The sequence below is a fragment of the Siphateles boraxobius genome, unplaced genomic scaffold, assembly GCF_051911475.1.
Source record: "Siphateles boraxobius isolate OS27281-9 unplaced genomic scaffold, OSU_SipBor_1 16, whole genome shotgun sequence".
Lineage (NCBI taxonomy): Eukaryota > Metazoa > Chordata > Actinopteri > Cypriniformes > Leuciscidae > Siphateles > Siphateles boraxobius.
Window position 1 is genome coordinate 6,078,295 of NW_027508766.1, and position 17,218 is coordinate 6,095,512.

Below are 17,218 nucleotides of genomic sequence, written 5' to 3' on the forward strand. Positions count from 1 at the left end.
ACTATATGAGTGAAAGACACATATTTGACAGAAACTGTGTTGAGTTTTAACAATACATGGCCCCTTTCTTCTGCTTGGCTGTCGTCTTGCTTTGTTTGGACAAAGCCTGCAGGTGGGGCGTACTTTATGCTAGGTTCCAACATGGAAGTGCACTTTGCTCAAGTCCAGTTAATCACTACTTTATCTATGACAAAAGGTGACTGGTAAAACGTGAGAGAGTGAGTGTATGTTTGTTTGTAGTTGAGTGTTTGTACATGAATGTAAAGTACATAAATCAGTGAGAAGGGGGAAAGGGTGGAGAGTTAGTGAGAAGAGAAGCTTTAAACGGTGCCTTGTCTGCATTTTACTTACCAGCTTAGAGTCCTGAACCACGGCAGATCATAGGAATGGTAAACTCTGTAGCCAATGGTTATGATTTCATGAAAACACTTGATTTGAACACCCATAACCTATAAAAAAGAATTATAAAAATTTTGTACGAGTCAAACATCTTTTTAAAATCACTGCATTGATTGATTCATATTGACTTTTAATTGAAAATATCTACATTATGTCAGTTTAAGTGAGGTTACAAATGAGCTAAATGGCAAAGGGTTTGTGGGAGGACAGCTAGGATGTTGTGTAAATGCTTGGTCAAGGAACCACAAACGCTGGCTTGCCAGTGGTCAGTGTGTTAGTCATGTTAATTTAATTTGATGTGGTACACATATGGTTTGTACTTATACTTACCACAAATATAAGCATAATGGGTCCCAAATAGATGATGAGGAAGAAGCCAATGATCATTGTCATTGATAATATGCCTCTTATCCACCAGTTCTTCCACCTACCGAGATTGAGATATGTTGTATTAATTCATAAAAACATATTTGCATGAGGAATCAACAGTTGAATCAAAACTACAGAATCAACAGTTAAACCAAAACTGCAGAACCAAGACTACAGTTTAGTAGGAAACACTTTGAGAAAGTTTACATAATAACATTTACATTTATATTTTATAAGTGCCGGCACATTCCCACTTTTAAGGATATAAATAAAAGCCAGTGAAAGAGGTGGCATTTAAGCTGAGTAAAAATGTTAAACTGATGACCCAGTGGTTTTCCTCAAATGTAGGTGTGTTAAACTGCATGAAATTCCACGAACAGAATGATGTATTGTTTAACAAAACAATGATTTAAGCTTCTACTGTTGATCACTGAAGTTGTATTTTTAAGGTTCTGAGATTTTTGAGAACAAAACGGATGAGATCGATTTATGCTGATGGCGCCATAAATGTAATAAATGATGCTCCATGAGAGATGTGAATTCTTCGTTTTCTGGCCCAGAGTGTAATAAACGGTTTGCAGGTGCCACAACTCACGCATGCCACTTAAAATAATGAGAGGAGATTTGTCAATGGAGAGGAAGAGAAAGGGGAGGGAGAGGGAAAAAAGCGCAGCATCATCACAAAGCGTAGCCAGGCGCCGGCATTCAGGCATGTCGCCCTGCATTGGATCAGCGCCTCTGCGGTCTTTTAAAGAGACTGCAGCAAATCCCACCAACAGAGCAGCAAAACTGACAAGGATTAGGAGCAGTTTACCCACTGACCTACCCCCTATAACCTCATCTGCATATCAAATATCACTAGAGTCTGTCTTATTGATCAGAATCAAAGTGAATAGCTGAGCAATACGACATTTTGTAAGGTTATGTGTCTGCTTTCAAAGATTAACCGGATCAATTTTTACAAGGTACTTCTTGTACTGAAAAATCCATCATACGTGGATCGGATTGTTTTTAGAGAATATTAGTGCACTGGTTTCCTTTTTCCCAGCAAAAACAGGTTCAACTAGTTTGTGAGACTTTAGAGACTCATAGTTGAGTCTGGGGTCTAAACGTACATAATGCTGACATCGACTGTTTGAGGAGTTGCTCATGTGCTCAGTGTCATTGGGTACCTAGATGACAAGCCCTCCAGGGCTTTGTTTAGACACTGTGGAGTGTTATCTGTGGGAGGTGGCATGTCTGGTGTGTCCGCTTTGGAGTCGCCCTCCATTTCTCCTTCTCCTTCACCAGGAAAAGCAAGCCTGTCGTCTCCATCTGCCTCCTGCAGAGTGCAAACACACAGTGAGAAAAAATTTATATAAACTAGATTATTCATGCACTTACTCCAGGGCAGATAATTATATTTTGCTAAATTATAATTTTGAAGCGTAAATACAATCGCCAGAAGTAAAAAGCTAAACGTAGGCTATAAACAAACTACAACACGGTCGAATTACTATTCGAATTACTGATCGATAATTATTGTTATCGATTAGTCGGTAGACGCTGTGCACCAGAAACCATCAGCCACTCACATCGCTTTACAGTAGTGAAAAACACATTTCTATGCAAATAACGCTTATTGAAAAAAATAGCAAAACAGAGTGAGCTGCCGCTGTGGGAAATGTACATGACCAAAGTTGTCAGAAAAATATATTATATTCTTCATTCTATAAGCTTCAAACATTTTACTGTGGCTTACCCTGTCATGCTTTGACTGATGCATCTGTTTAATGCTTTTGAGACATGTTTTCCTCAGTACATAACTTCCATTTTATGGTTATATCCTTACCTGTAAATGTTAGAGACTCCCGCAAGTATTTCCATTTTGCATAACCTGACAAGCAGCTAGTCTCCATTAAACTCCAGTCTTCAATAAACGAGCACTGATGCACACCAAACAAACAGCGCACAGTAGAATCATCCCAGTAATTCTGACTAAAACATACATTTTGCTAAAATATTTCTTGTTAGAAATTAATGCAAGTTTAAAATTAGTTAATCATATTTTTATTTGAGTAGTTACAGTAAAAGGACTTTTGTTGGAGTAGAATAATTCAATTTGTTCAAATGAGGGAATGCGTTTTCCTCATACAAGTTGTTTTTGTTTATTAGTTTTAATATAGCAATTTTAACTTTTGCTTTAAAATGGTAAGCAATCAGTTGTATTTTGGTTTAGAAAGTAGGCCTAATGTTTATATTTTAACCCTTTTTTGCAAATAATTTACAGCATAGCCTATATAGATACATTCACTACAGCAACAGTAGGCTAGATTTGTTTTCATAACCTTTGCACATTGTTTGGAGGACAACGTTGGGGAGGATAAAAAAAAAAAAAGTGAATTATTAAAATGATTTTTTTTTTACTTTTCATTTGATTCATTCAGATTAATGGTTTATCTTGATAATTAACTCGTGCTATTAATCTTGATAATCATTAGATGCAGCCCTAGTCTTACGTAAAAGGCCACAAAGAAACATGTTTGAAAACACTAAAAGACTGACTAGTTGACTAGTTGTTCAGATAACCCAACCGTGGTATTGCAAATATGTAGTGCTGCACACTCCAAACACTCACTAGGTGAGAGACAATTAAACGAAACAAAACACACAAGTCACTGTGAATAAGCCAGTAGTCTTTTGCAATCACATTGAAATGCAGGTCTTCATGGAAATCACAGATTTACCAGTCAAAGTAATGGGGAGCGATGGAAGAAAGGATATTAGCCAGCATAATTTATGCAAATGATAGACAAATGCTTTGGAGGAAAATCAATTGGCCTTGAGGACATGGCATTTGAGTAGGTGCAGTACAGTAGACTGAAGATACCCGGCTGCTTTCTCATCTTTCACGGTTGTCTTGGCCAACACACCACAACTATGAGCTAAAGAACAGAATAAATATGGCTGGTAATGTTGTGACTCCTGTCGTTTTTTGTAGATGTGTGAACAAAACTTTACTAAACTACGGTTTTTCCTGCATTGAAAATATTTTGGCGGCTGCCAAAATTAATCTATCTCCTTCCAAAGAATTATTTAATGAGGCGATACCTGCCATTCTGCAGTACTGGTACCCACTGATAGCCGGCTGCTTTAAAGTGCTCTGTGAAGAGCATCAAAGGTTTCTATTTACAATATGTTTTTTGCAGTGTTGAGCTTTGTAGCCAATCACACACATATCTGTCAAAAAGGCTGAGTTTTTGTTCAGTGCGTGTTTTGCACAGTTCGCGAAACCTTTTATTATACCCAACAAAGTATAAACAATGTCAATAAGGGACTCATTGTACAGCGTAGCCTAGACATAATATTATATTATCGTTATTGATTATAACGATAACAGGAGTTTTCGCTAGAGTGCAGTTGTGTGTACCTCGCGTTGAACTGAAGTAATTGACAGCTTCTGTGATTATATAGGCAGCGATCCTTTCTCGCTTTCTGTAACCCATATAATATCTATTTTTCATGCTGCTAACTATACATTGTAAAGTTTCTGGATTGACAGCCATATTTAAGTGCGCGATTGAATCATATTGACAGAACAATCTGATACTGTCAAATGATCAGTGCATTAAGTCTTGGAGTGTAAATGCAAAATAGACCTGACACTTTTTCTATGTAATTTGTTACTTCATATTATTACTAACTTTTCAAATCAGTCACTCAGTGACTTTTTACATATTAATTTACAGATTTTTAAATATAAAATAGTTCTAAGCACTTCTGACCTAACATTGGTTATTTTTTTATTTCATGAATAAATAGGATAAGTTAACCACCACCGAAGGCAATTTCTGACCCAGGAAAAATGTGTAGCTCATCCAAAAATCACATAAACCTTGTTGTTTTGTTACTTTTGATATGAAACAACATCTCAGCTTTCGAAATCTGTGAATTTTATCTCTGTGATATTGAATGTGCCACGACAGATCAATGTAGCGCCTCAGTTCAAGTGAAGTGGCAGCTTTGAGAGCACATGAACGATCCCAATTCACACGGATCCACGAAAATGACAAAAAACGCTGTATTCTGCTGCCAGACCATTAGATGCCGTTGAAACACTAGACTGAACATGTAATACGCATGTGCATGACGTCATCGTTTTCAGAGATTCGCGTTTTTGTTGTTTACACAGAGACGTTTTTAAATACTTGCACTTTGAAACCATTTTTTCAAAAGTTAGAGCTCCCAAAACGCTGTTGCTGTGTAAATGAATAGCCAAAACCCATAAAAAGTTTTACAGTTTTAGTGTAACAAAAATAAACAGCACTTACATTTAATAATATGGACTCTGTTGTTAATTTTAACCCTTAATCTTATAGTAATACATAAACTGACAGGGTCCTTTTTTATAGTTTACAGAATCAGTTGAGAGAGATTTTTTTTCTTTTATGTGTATTTTACATGATCCAAATGAATCAATTGAAATCAGATTGAAATCAAATCAAGAGCTTGTGAATAAGAATCAAATCTATTTGTTAAATCTGTGTCAATACCCATCCCTAATGTTCACAGATAACATCATCACAGGGGAATGTTGCTGCCTAACCAGGTTCGGTCATTGCCAATTTATAAGCCTCTTCATGTGGCGGCAACTGCAGATGGCCTCATCCTGGCAAGCCTGATGTTTAATTGTCTCATAATCTTCAATAAATCTGTAATCTGAATTTAAATACTGTCCCAACAGTCTAGTCTACCACTGCGATCACTGAGTCATTTACAAAGTAGCTGATCTGCAGTAAACAGCTGCTTGTTTACAGCACCTAAATGTAAAAAGGGCCGTAGAAAACAAGATACACATAATTTACTGTTTAATACTACATAGCAATAATGTTCCTCTACGGCCTACACAAATGCTCTAAAAACAGCATTACTGGTATGTTACTCTTCTAACATAAAGGTTCATCCACATAGGCATACATCTATATGCTACTTAGTTTCGAATGGACAGAAATTCTGACTGAACTGTATTAAATGCACTGTAAGGACAGGCTATGGATAGAAGTGTCTGTCAAATGCATCAATTTGAATTTCAGTTATGAACCCTAAAGGTCACATAAAAGATACACTGTTGTCATAAGTAGTTCATGGCCTGAATAAGATACAATGTGCTCCAAACATTATGCCAGTCAAAAGTCAGGCTCCTGTGAGTCTATGTTGGCTCTGTTATTCAATGCTTTTGTATATTTTATGTTTGGGGTGTTTCTGTCAAACCCTTTACTGGCATCCTAATTTGGTCATGTAAGAGAACAAGACGAACAGTATAATTTCCAAAATTAGCCAAAATCTTTAGACCAAGACTGTAAGAAACTGTGCTGAGGAGGTAATTGGGAGCAAGTTGCGCTGAGAGTAGAGAGGTCACTCATGTCTGAAACAAGGCTCAGATTAAGGGTGGTAAAAGAAACCCACTGCTAACTTTTTAATGAGGGCACACTCAAGCCCCCAGAAAACATTCATGGAAATGTACAGACCTGAGCAACACTCATTCCAGCTATCAGCTACATCAGTGTAGTCAAACTCATTTTGTGCAATAAAAAAAAAATAAAAAAAGAGTGGTTATTTCTGAAAAAAGAAAACTGAAGGCAACAAACAAACTGAAACATTATCCCATTCATCCTATGCCCGGACAATAGACAGATGAGAAGAGAGAATTTTTCTAATGCTCCAGATGAGTGGAGCTATTATTATCCTGAGGGTTTCACTAAATTGCAGCCTAGTAGCGTACTGCAGTCCATTCAAGAAAAAGAATCAGCGTTTATGAATGTGCACTGATATTTTCACTATATTTAAATGGCACTTAACAGGTATAAATCATGGAAGTGTTGCAGATATGGCTGTCGAATGAACAAAATTTCCTTGAAAGGGACTTTTACTATATCAACAGCTCCTAAAACTAATCAACCAGTGTACATTCAAATGGGCTATTTTTCATCGTCAGTGTTTTATTTTGTTCCCAAATGTCCATTTATAATGTTAGACAAAGTGTCTTGCATCAAATCACTTACTGTTTCAAGATCAAACAATTTTGTTGTAACCAATACAGATTATAGATTATTTTTGTTCAAATGTCGATTTTATTCTTTTTTAATATTTCTGCTGTTTGACACAATAATAACTATATTAGAGTACAATTTAAAAACACAATATGGTTATAATAATAATAACTATTAGCTGATAGCTGATTATTATTATTACGTTCCTTAACAGACATTGATGTGCAAATGTGGACGGTCATATGTTGATATGCTATTGTTGTACGCCGGCAACAAATTCTATAATTTTTCTTCTGTTTCAGTAAAGGTTAAACCTTTACTGAAACAGAAGAACAATTGTAGAGTTTGTTGCTGGCTTGGGGGCAGCTTTGCAGTTTGAACATTAGAGTATGTCTCTACACAACAATGAACTCTCTTATTTCAAGCAAGGAAAATCCATGATATATGTGGCATTTAGAAGCGGGAGAAATGTCTGTGTATGTGTCCTTAAGAGCTGTGCGCTCCATACATGTATCCTCCAGCCTATAAGAGTCCTGAAAGTGAGGGGATAAGAAGACTATCCTGCTGATTAGCTGCTCCATAAATGAGACTACACTAATCCCAGAGAGAGAAAGAGGGAAAAGCCCGAGTCCAGCTCCAACCCATAAAGGCACACACTAAAACAAACACATAAATGCAGCCATCAGTCCCCACATCTCTTATTCGGTTTCTACCTCAGAGCCGGTATCTGTAACAGAACGTGCTGAACAGACAGAGATCATATTACCAATGAACAGAGGAAATGCCAAATAACCTGGCAAATCATCACTTTAGCTGCCTATTAAATCCTCGATGAAGTGCTTCTAGGGTGAAAATAAAGTGTCAGTAAAGGATGATATCTTGACTGCAGACTTTATCCCAGGGATGATTGACAGCTTGGCCCAGTTTTCACTGTCCCTTTAAATACTTTACAGCAGTGGCAAAAAAAAAAAAACGGGCTGATCAGGAATTCATACTGTTGCAGCAAATACCGAAATGGACACGACACTGCTGATGTCAAAAGCGGATGAAGGCGAGTGGATGCAGCAGAATTCCTAACGCAGCATTGTGTACTGTATTCTGTGCTAATTAGTCCACTGTTGCATTGTGAGAGAAAAACACTGCTAAAAATACCAGCACAGTTGCTCACCAGCATGAGTTCTGCAGAAAACAACACATGCCCTTATTACCAGACAGATTACTCTGAAAGATGTGTCCTCAGAAATAACTATGGCCCACATGTGTTAGCCAATCAAAACACTCTCGGCCAAAGCTATGAGTTTGAGGTGGAACTACCTGTTTGGTCTAACAATGAAGACGAGGGAGTGTTCATGAAATATGTTTGGAAAAGTCATATTAAATTACTTTCAGCAGTTTTAAGCAGGAAAACTTGCTTGTCAACTAGCAATTAGGGTTGTAACATCTATACAATATTCAATAAAATTGATTTTAATATTCTTAATTCTCTTCAGTATTGGTACTAGGCTGTGCTCAATGTATCGATACAACAATGTATCATCACACGCTTCTTGCCGATATGAATATCAATAAAGCTACCTCTGTATCAATTCCACAGCACATGCACATACTTGTTGACTGCGCTTAATTTAAATACAAGAACAGCATTTAAAAAGGAATTGAAAAGTGCAAGGTGTCTGAAAATAATGAACAGGATAATAGGGCTATGCGATTAACTGAATTTTAGGTGCGATTTCAACTTCTACCAATCATGAAAAACGATGAAGTCGAGATAAAACTATCACTGAGCCACATTTCTTTCCTTTCAGTTCGTTTCGTTTCCTTTATAGGTGGGGTAAGCGATATTTGAACAACGCTGTTTGGAAGTTAGTCGGACCGACACAAACAAACAACAAACGCGTGTAGCCAATCAGCATTAGGGAGTGTATGACGGTGGAGGAGAGAGAAGAAGCAAGAGGGAGATTTGAAGAAAGACTGCAGAAATAGAGATGAGACTAGTGGTCGACCGATTATGGGTTTTTTGATGGCCGATGGCCGATGGCGATGCCGATATCTTAGAGAGCAGGGTGGCCGATGGCCGATATAAAGCCGATATTTATATTTATATATCAAACATATATAATATATATATATATACACACACACACACACACACACACATATATATATATATATATATATATATACACACACACACAGACACACTTTATATTTATATAAATCTATATTTAATAAATTAGATACATTTTATAAATATTTAAAAATGTTTAAAATAAACATGCTTGGGCCCTATACTTTAGATGGCAACTTCTTGAATCTGCAATTACAGTTTTTTGCACAAATAAAGTAAGTGTTTAAAAATATATGAATATGTGAATAAAAAAGGAAGTAAACACTGTAACAGGGCACTCAGTAATCTAGTAATTTCATGCGCACTGATAATCATATTTTTTTTACTTTGACTTTTGACAAGGTAACGCTAATTTTTTATAAAACGACATGAATATGACACAGTGGGCAACTGGATATAGCACAGCATATTTTAAAATAAAGGATTTAAACTTTTTCGATCGCGTCTCCTGTGAAGCTGATCTTCTGTTCGCATTCACTCACTGCGCACGGACCGACCGTCACTCGCAGGAACACGTTTATGCAGGCTACAAATGCACACTTCACAAGATATCCCAGCTGGATTCGATTAAATCTGCAAGGTTTGTGAAATTAAATGTTTATTAGATATTCAGAGATTTGTTTGAATGAAGTAGATGCGCATTTGCTGAATGTTGACTGTAAATGAGAAAGTATTGTAGCCTGATTGTTTGCCTTTTCGGTTACACATAATATAAAAGCAAACGCATTACTGTTTCGCATACCATTTACTTTCTTTGATTACCAGCTCTGTAGCCACCGGTTCTGTCTAACAAAATATTACATATGACTGACAGAGAGACGGAGAATGTGAGTGAGCGCTGTGTGATCAGACTCAGGCGCTGCCATTCTCTTCTCAGGTGCTGGTGTTCTCAGCGCCGCCCGTCAAAATAAAAGTCTGCAGCGCAGTCAAAATAAAAGTCCCCCTTCCAACACATCGGCCGATCAGAAAAACTTATCGGCCGATGCCGATATTTTAAAAAATCCAAATATCGGCCGATATATCGGTCGACCACTAGATGAGACACAATACAAAAGAGAAAAGCTCAGATGAAATCACTGGAAAATGAAAGGGTTATGACTGGGCAAGAGCTTTAGGACCAGCATTAATATTAGAAAAGCTTTTCATATCTGGTGAGTGCTAAGTGGGAAGGCCTGAAAACAGACGTGGACGTTGCTTTGATTCTGCTCCACACGTGAGTAACACTGGGTTTGAGTGTCATTGTTTGTCTGGAGCTACTGTGCTGTTGGCAACTAACAACCAACTCTTGTTTGTAATTACTATTGTATACTGTACGTTCATTTTTGTGTGCTTCCTTGTCATTAGTTCATCATCTGCGCTTTATTTTTCTTGAAGCATTATTTTGTTGCGCTTCTGCTATGATAAACAGACATCCACTCTTGGATTGCGTGCGTAACAGAGGCCAACCAGTGATAGTCGCCCTGACGACCGCTAGGGAATGCAGTGTTTAGCGTCATTGTTAGTGCACTCGCCTCGTATGCCGGGGGATAGGGCTTCGAGACCGACTCGCAGCAGGGCGATTAGGATCAAATATAGGTCTCTGCAGGAGTGGGCGACAGAGGGGCGTTTTCAACCGCGTTACCTGATTTGCCCATGTCACAGTGAGGGTAGGTTTAGGGGCGGGGTCAGGTGAAAGGCATCATTTACATTGCATGATTTATAAACACCCACCAGTTTGAAAACTCCCACAAATTTAGAAACACCCACTTTTGTTCCGCAGAGACACCATACTCGTAAGGATTGCAGTGGAAGTTTTGGAGGAGGAGCAATGAAGAGAGGGTGTGTTTGTTTGGGTTGATATAAAAAAAAATCCAACAATGTCCAACAGCGTTTTCGAAATATAGCTTACCCCAACTTTAAAGTGGTGTGCTTTCGCCTCTCATTAAAAGCCCACCTTAAGCCCAGACCAATAAAATCTTGTAATGTGAGTTTTGTAATATGAAGTCTGCACAGGACATATTTGATAAAACAAAAAAAGTTATTAAAAGTGAGTTAAGCTGAGTTAAGCTACCTGTGCTGTTTCTCAGGTACTGTAGCTTACTGTGCACAATTTATCAATACAAGAAAAAGTATACTTAAAGCTATGGGTGCGCTAAACGGTCAATTACTCACAAAAGCATGTCAAAAATGTCTTGGCGAGGATTTACATTTGATTACTTTATTAAATTTTTGTAGTAGTCTGTTAGCTAAATACTATACCGTTACATAGACTTACATAAAAAACTTAAAGCTTTGTTTATTAGGGCCCGGGCACCGATGGTGAGAGGACCCCATTGTTTTTGCTCCGTTTATTATTATTCCGCTTCTTCTTCTTCTCCTAAATGAATCGCTTTTTAGAGGGCCTAAACATGCTCGAAAACTCATGAAACTTTGCACATGCTTCAGAAGTGGTGAAAATTTAAGTGTGATATGGTTTTCAAAATTGGGTGGGGCAAATTCTGTAAATTATTGCCCCCACATTTTGCCCCGGCTCTACGTTTCACGTACAGGTATGAAATTTTGTACATACATGTAATGACCCAATACCTACAAAAAAGTATCTTGGAGCATAGCCCTAAACACAACAGGAAGTCAGCTATTTTGAACTTCCTCCTAGATTTTGTGCATTTTTCGTAATTTCCTGATGTTGTACTTTAACGAACTCCTCCTAGAGTTTTGATCTGATCCTCTTCAAATTTGGTGAGTGTAATCTTAAGGCCTTTGCGACGTTAAATTGCGAAGATCTTGAGTTTTCGTCGAAGGGTGTGCTCTCGGCGGCCTGACAAATGTGTGGGGCAAAATGGCTCAATAGCGCCCCCTACATTATTGCCCCGACTCTACGTTTGACGTACAGGTGTGAAATTCGGTACATACATGTAATGACACAATACCTACAAAAAAGTCTCTTGGAGCATAGCCCCAAACACAACAGGAAGTCAGCTATTTTGAATTTCCTCTCAGATTTTGTGTAGTTTTTGCCATTTCCAGACGTTGTACTTTAACGAATTCCTCCTACAGTTTTGATCTGATCCTCTTCAAATTTGGTAAATGAGATCGCGAAGACCTTGAGTTTTCGTCGAAAGGGTGTGCCCTTGGCGGCCTGACAAATGTACACCCAATTTCAGCCTTTTGGTGATTTGTGTATGAATATGTCATAGTTCAATATTGCTTGCAGTTCCGATGTTGCTAGGCAACCACAGACAGCCTGCAGTAACTCAGGCATACAATGTCCGATCTGCCCCAAACTTCACATGTTTGATAAGAGTCCTGTCCTGAACACATAACCATGCTCATATTTGGTTATAGCAATAGCGCCACCTGCTGGTAGCAGGAAGTGTGGCAAATACAAATATTTTGACATAGTCCTCCTATATTTATTATCATTACATACTGCCCACCGTGCTCTGTCTTCCTAAAACCGCTGGGTGGCGGCGGCACGGGTGCGAGGGCCCTCTTCATCGCTGCTTGCAGCTTTAATTTAATTAGTATCTTTCTATTGTATCTGGCCTATTGTTTAACTTCTGCTGTACTGCAGAGGTCCTAGGCAACTGCCTACTCTGCCTATAGTTAGCAACAGCCCTGTATGCAGTGTTCAATAAAGAGCTGTTATACGAAATTCTGCTGAGAATTTTAGTTCAGTACTGACACATATCCGGATATGTATTGTATCATAATTGTAATGTGACTTTGTTGCAGATACACAGCTCTAACTGATACACTGGTACCAGCTGTGCTTTCTCACTCTCTCTTCTCTCTGACATCAAGTTGACAAAAACACCGCAGCGTGTACCAAATTTTAATTAAAAAAGTATATAGTGTGTTTCAGAGCGAAGCATGTCATTTGTGTTAATGCATGCAGCTCAAGATTCTGTGTTTTCAGCAGCTCACAGCGGCAAATGCAGCAAACTAGTGAGAATTTGTAAAGAGAAGCGTTTGTAAACTTGTTGTCACATAACCTTAAAGGTCTCCTTGTCGTTTTCCAAATAAAAGCTTGAAGGTTTAACTTAAAGAAATTAAAATATAATGTTTGTAATTTTACTACTGAACTATAAAATAACTTATTTGTTGTATTGTATCATAATTATAATGTTTATTATTAATAATAATATACCAGGCCTAAACCGAAATGAGTGATTATAAAAGGTGCTGAGAAACCAGTTTTCTGTGTTAAATAACAGAAGTAGGACAGGATCACGAGAAGAGAGCCATTCTATGGAAGAGGCCAGGTTGGAGGATGTGCTGCACAGAGGTTATGATGGTCCACTGAACTCCAAACACAGCTGAGGCTGTACATTGAGCAGAGCACCATGCTAAAGCCCAGACAGACTCAGGCTAATAATGCTTCTCTTAGTTAAGGGAAAAGAAAACAAGATATTAACTGAAAACCATAACACTCAGCTCTCAGTGAAAGCGAAGGGCTGTAAATACTGCTAGTTACTGATGGAAAGAGATTGACCTTGAAAGAACTGGCTGAGGGGCTCTAGAGATGGACAGGCAAAGCTCGGCCTGTGTGACATCAGCGTTATGGTCAGTGTCTCCAGGACAAAAAAACACAACGTTCTATCAGAGCCTTTGTTTCTTTAACTAAATTTGTGACATTTATTTCCATATGAAGGATAAACCAGCTGCCCTTCCAGAAGTATTTGTGAATTTACAAAAGCTCAAAATTGTTTTATGCATAATCAACGGTTACAGCATTTTATCTCTTTTCCCGCCTTTGATGGAATTTTCCGGCTTTCAGTGTTTTCACTGTTGTACGGTAGATGGCGCTATTATGCATCTTCTGAAAGATACTGAATCTCCTGATCAAAACACATGCGAAGATGATGCAGAAACAAGCGATATAATATGCAATCATATGCTTAAGTAAAATAATGCGATCATCAACATTAAACAGCATATAAATCAAAATTGCCTAATGTTACTGAATGAAATGTCGACTCAGGACGAGCTGTAGTGGTGCGTTCAAGTTCTCCTGGGTAGTTCGTATTTACGAGGTGGGAAGTCGTGTTTTCGACGGCAGGTGCATTCAAGCCACTTTGGTCGGAGCATAGGCGCCGATTTATGTTTTCCTCCGTGGGTGCTCATGGGCGCACGCCCTTTAAATTTTTAAAAAAAAAAAAAACGTTAGGCCTAGTCAAAAAATGTTTGCATTTCAGAACCGAACTAGAAGCGCAGCGCTGCGTCTATGACAACTCGAGGTTGCCTATCGCACACCGGACGCGCACTTTGTCAGTTTATGGCCAGCAATATTGTAATGTTATGTTTAAGAACATTATGGAATTAAGATAATGTATGTAGGCTACTATGTTACGATTGTACTGTACAATTAAATGCAACCGGGGGGTCCGTTAACTGAATGAATTGAGAATATCACCTGAAAATCCGATAACATCAGCAGTTTTCATTCAAGCAGCTGATTTCTGTAAATGTAAAATGATTTCTGTAAATGATAAATGTAAATTTAATATAAAACTATGTAAATCGCGCTCTGTGGCACTCATAGAGAATAATGTGTTAGAATTTTAAAAGACATGGCACTACGCGGCGCTGCGCTTCTCGTACGGTGTGCGACCCCTTTTAGGAAATGGACAGCTGCCGACACGAACGCACACACCCATTTACTCGATAATAAAGCCGTAAAGTACGCTCTCTTTCAACTCAGGACCATAGCTCAGGACAGCGCCACTTCTCACAAATACAGACAGGATTGGAGATCAAAAGTTTAACTGACACGTAACCGCGATCAGAGGCGTTTTCATCCGAGAAACGCTGTGATTGGTGGATATGATATGGAGCCGGCGACTGACAGCGACATAACCAATCACAGTGTGATAGACGCTTCACATAGCACCAACTGCAATGTTTAATTTTAATTGAATGTAGCCTACTGGCAGTCTGGCACACACGTGGGTGCTCGTGGGCTCGAGCACCCACGGTATCGGCGCCTATGGGTCGGAGTAAGATGACAGCGTACTTTCTCTTAATATATTACACAAAAATACAGCAAGGTTCTTAAACTCTTGATCTAGAAAATGAAGAACAAAGAAATGTGCATCAGCTTTGCTTTTTAATGATTTTAATTAATTTATGAAGCCACTGCAAACTTTATCTTTACATATTATATTGTATAATGCCATCATATTCTGTTCAGGCAATTAGATTACTTCGTTGTAAATAGAAAAGCCGTACAATATCACTGCTAAATACCTTTAGGTATTGTGGTATTCCGCCATGTTTCTCACTGACACGCCCCCCCAACTCGTAAAGATCGGGGCTTAAAGAAAATCCCGAGCTTCCCAATCGTATTTACAACATTGTGGTGGTGTTCATGTGCGGTCAACTCGTAAATATGATCTTTACAAGATGACTTGAACACACCATAGGACTGTGCAAGCATTAGGGGTGTTGATGGACTCGATCTAGGTTTTTTTGAATATCGTTCTGAATCCCATCTGGATGTAGTCTTTGACAAAAAAGTGATTTTCTCAGCTTTTTGCTCAAAATGTTGCTTTTTTTAAAGAAAATTGACCCACATTCAAGTGTTGATAAAAAGGAATGCATGAAGCTAGAATAAAACAAGTTTTTTTTTTTTTAATAAAAGCAGAACGGCTGTTCTTTCTTTTGATATGTTGGATGTTCAGATCTTCATACAACAAAATATTCTAGGGGCCATGACATTTTTGAGAAAATGACTGTGGCGAACAGGACGAGGCCGAGGGACGTGAAAGAACGGCACGAGGCCGGTGGTGCGAGTGTTAATGAGCGACACCTGTGAGCACAACAGTCTCGCATCTCTCACGGAGGAGCGGAAGCATAAAGGAGGAGCGACGACGTGGATGATCGAGAGAGGAACAGGCCTGTGTTTTAGTTGTGTTTGGTTTTTGTATTTGTATTTTATTTTGGTAGCCTGCAGTCGTCCGCGAGGGGCTGCTGGCAGTTCCTTTTGTTTTATTTGATTATTAAAGTCTTTAAATGTCTGCCGGTTCCCGCCTCCTTCTTCACTGAATCTTATATCTTGCTACAATGACCAAAAAAGCTGGTGGCAGGCAACTTGTTTTCTTTTTTTTTTTAAATGCTGTCTGAAAAAGAGTTTAAAAAAATAATACTCTTGTTTTCAGACAAAAATAATAACTGTATAATATTATTTACATAATTTAATTATTGACCTTGTTTTATTATTATTTAAATAAGTAATTATAATTATATATATATATATAAAAATATATATATATGTATATATATATATATATTGTTTTTTTAAATCAAATTTAGTTTTCTTATGTAAAGTTTTGGGTCTAGTTTGTAGTAAAGTTTTGTCTAGCAGTGCAAGTTTTGGGTTTGCCCATGATAATAAAATAGTACTCTTGTTTTCAGACAAAGTAAAATAATAACTGTATAATATTATTGATCTAATTTAATTATTGACCTTGTTTTATTATTATTTAAATAAGTAATTATAATTATATTAAATTTTTTTTTCATCAAATTTAGTTTTCTTATGTAAAGTTTTGGGTTGAAGACCCATGATGCTCTCGGCCCTATACTATCATTATCACAATCATAAGTCAAGTCAAATCACCTTCATTTAAATAGCGCTTTTAACAATATGGACTGTTTCAAAGCAGCTTTACAGTGATAATAAGAAATCAAAGTAACATAGATTGTTTTGGCTTTGCAGCAGCTCTAGAATAAAGTTATTGTCCAGCTAAAGTTAGTTTTGATCGATTCACTTCCGTTGCAAAGATCATTAGTTATTAACTTAGGGACCGCTTACATGACACCGTTCTAACAGAAAACCCTTAACGCGCTCCGACCCGCTCTTTCGCACAACAACAGTACCTGACGGCTCGAGAACGCAAACCTTGAAATAGGTTCCAAGGAGCAAGCCTTGAAGAAACAAATATATGTACACACACACACACAAACACACACACACACACACATATATCAATTTTAATCTCTGCACAAGCTTTAAAAACAGAAACCTGTGAAAACGCTGACGGCGTGCACATGTGTATTACGCGTTTAGTCTATAGACCTTATGCACCAGAGAAACGAGGGCGCCGCCATATTTAGAATATTGTCTTTGCACTTCCGTTTTTGCGCTCGCTCTGTATATTTCTATGGCATCGGTGTTCAGGAGTAATTAGCTGGTGAAGTTGATTTACTTATTGTAGAGTTAACGAAAGTTATCATGAGCATTGTAATGTGTATCATAAGCATTCGTAAAGCATATGTTTCAACAAATGGACATAGAAAATTTTTAAACAAG

General features: G+C 37.9%; 1 protein-coding gene across 1 annotated transcript in view; it reads right to left on the reverse strand.

Annotated features, from left to right (window-relative positions):
• cds1 (CDP-diacylglycerol synthase (phosphatidate cytidylyltransferase) 1) overlaps positions 1–17,218 on the reverse strand; it is a 32,722-nt gene that overhangs the window by 11,159 nt on the left and 4,345 nt on the right. The window contains exons 2-4 of the mRNA XM_077231316.1: positions 1,941–2,089; positions 730–826; positions 352–449 (exon numbers count right to left, since the gene is read on the reverse strand). Coding sequence (XP_077087431.1) covers positions 352–449; positions 730–826; positions 1,941–2,089 — 344 coding nt within the window. The remainder of the gene's footprint in view (positions 1–351; positions 450–729; positions 827–1,940; positions 2,090–17,218) is intronic.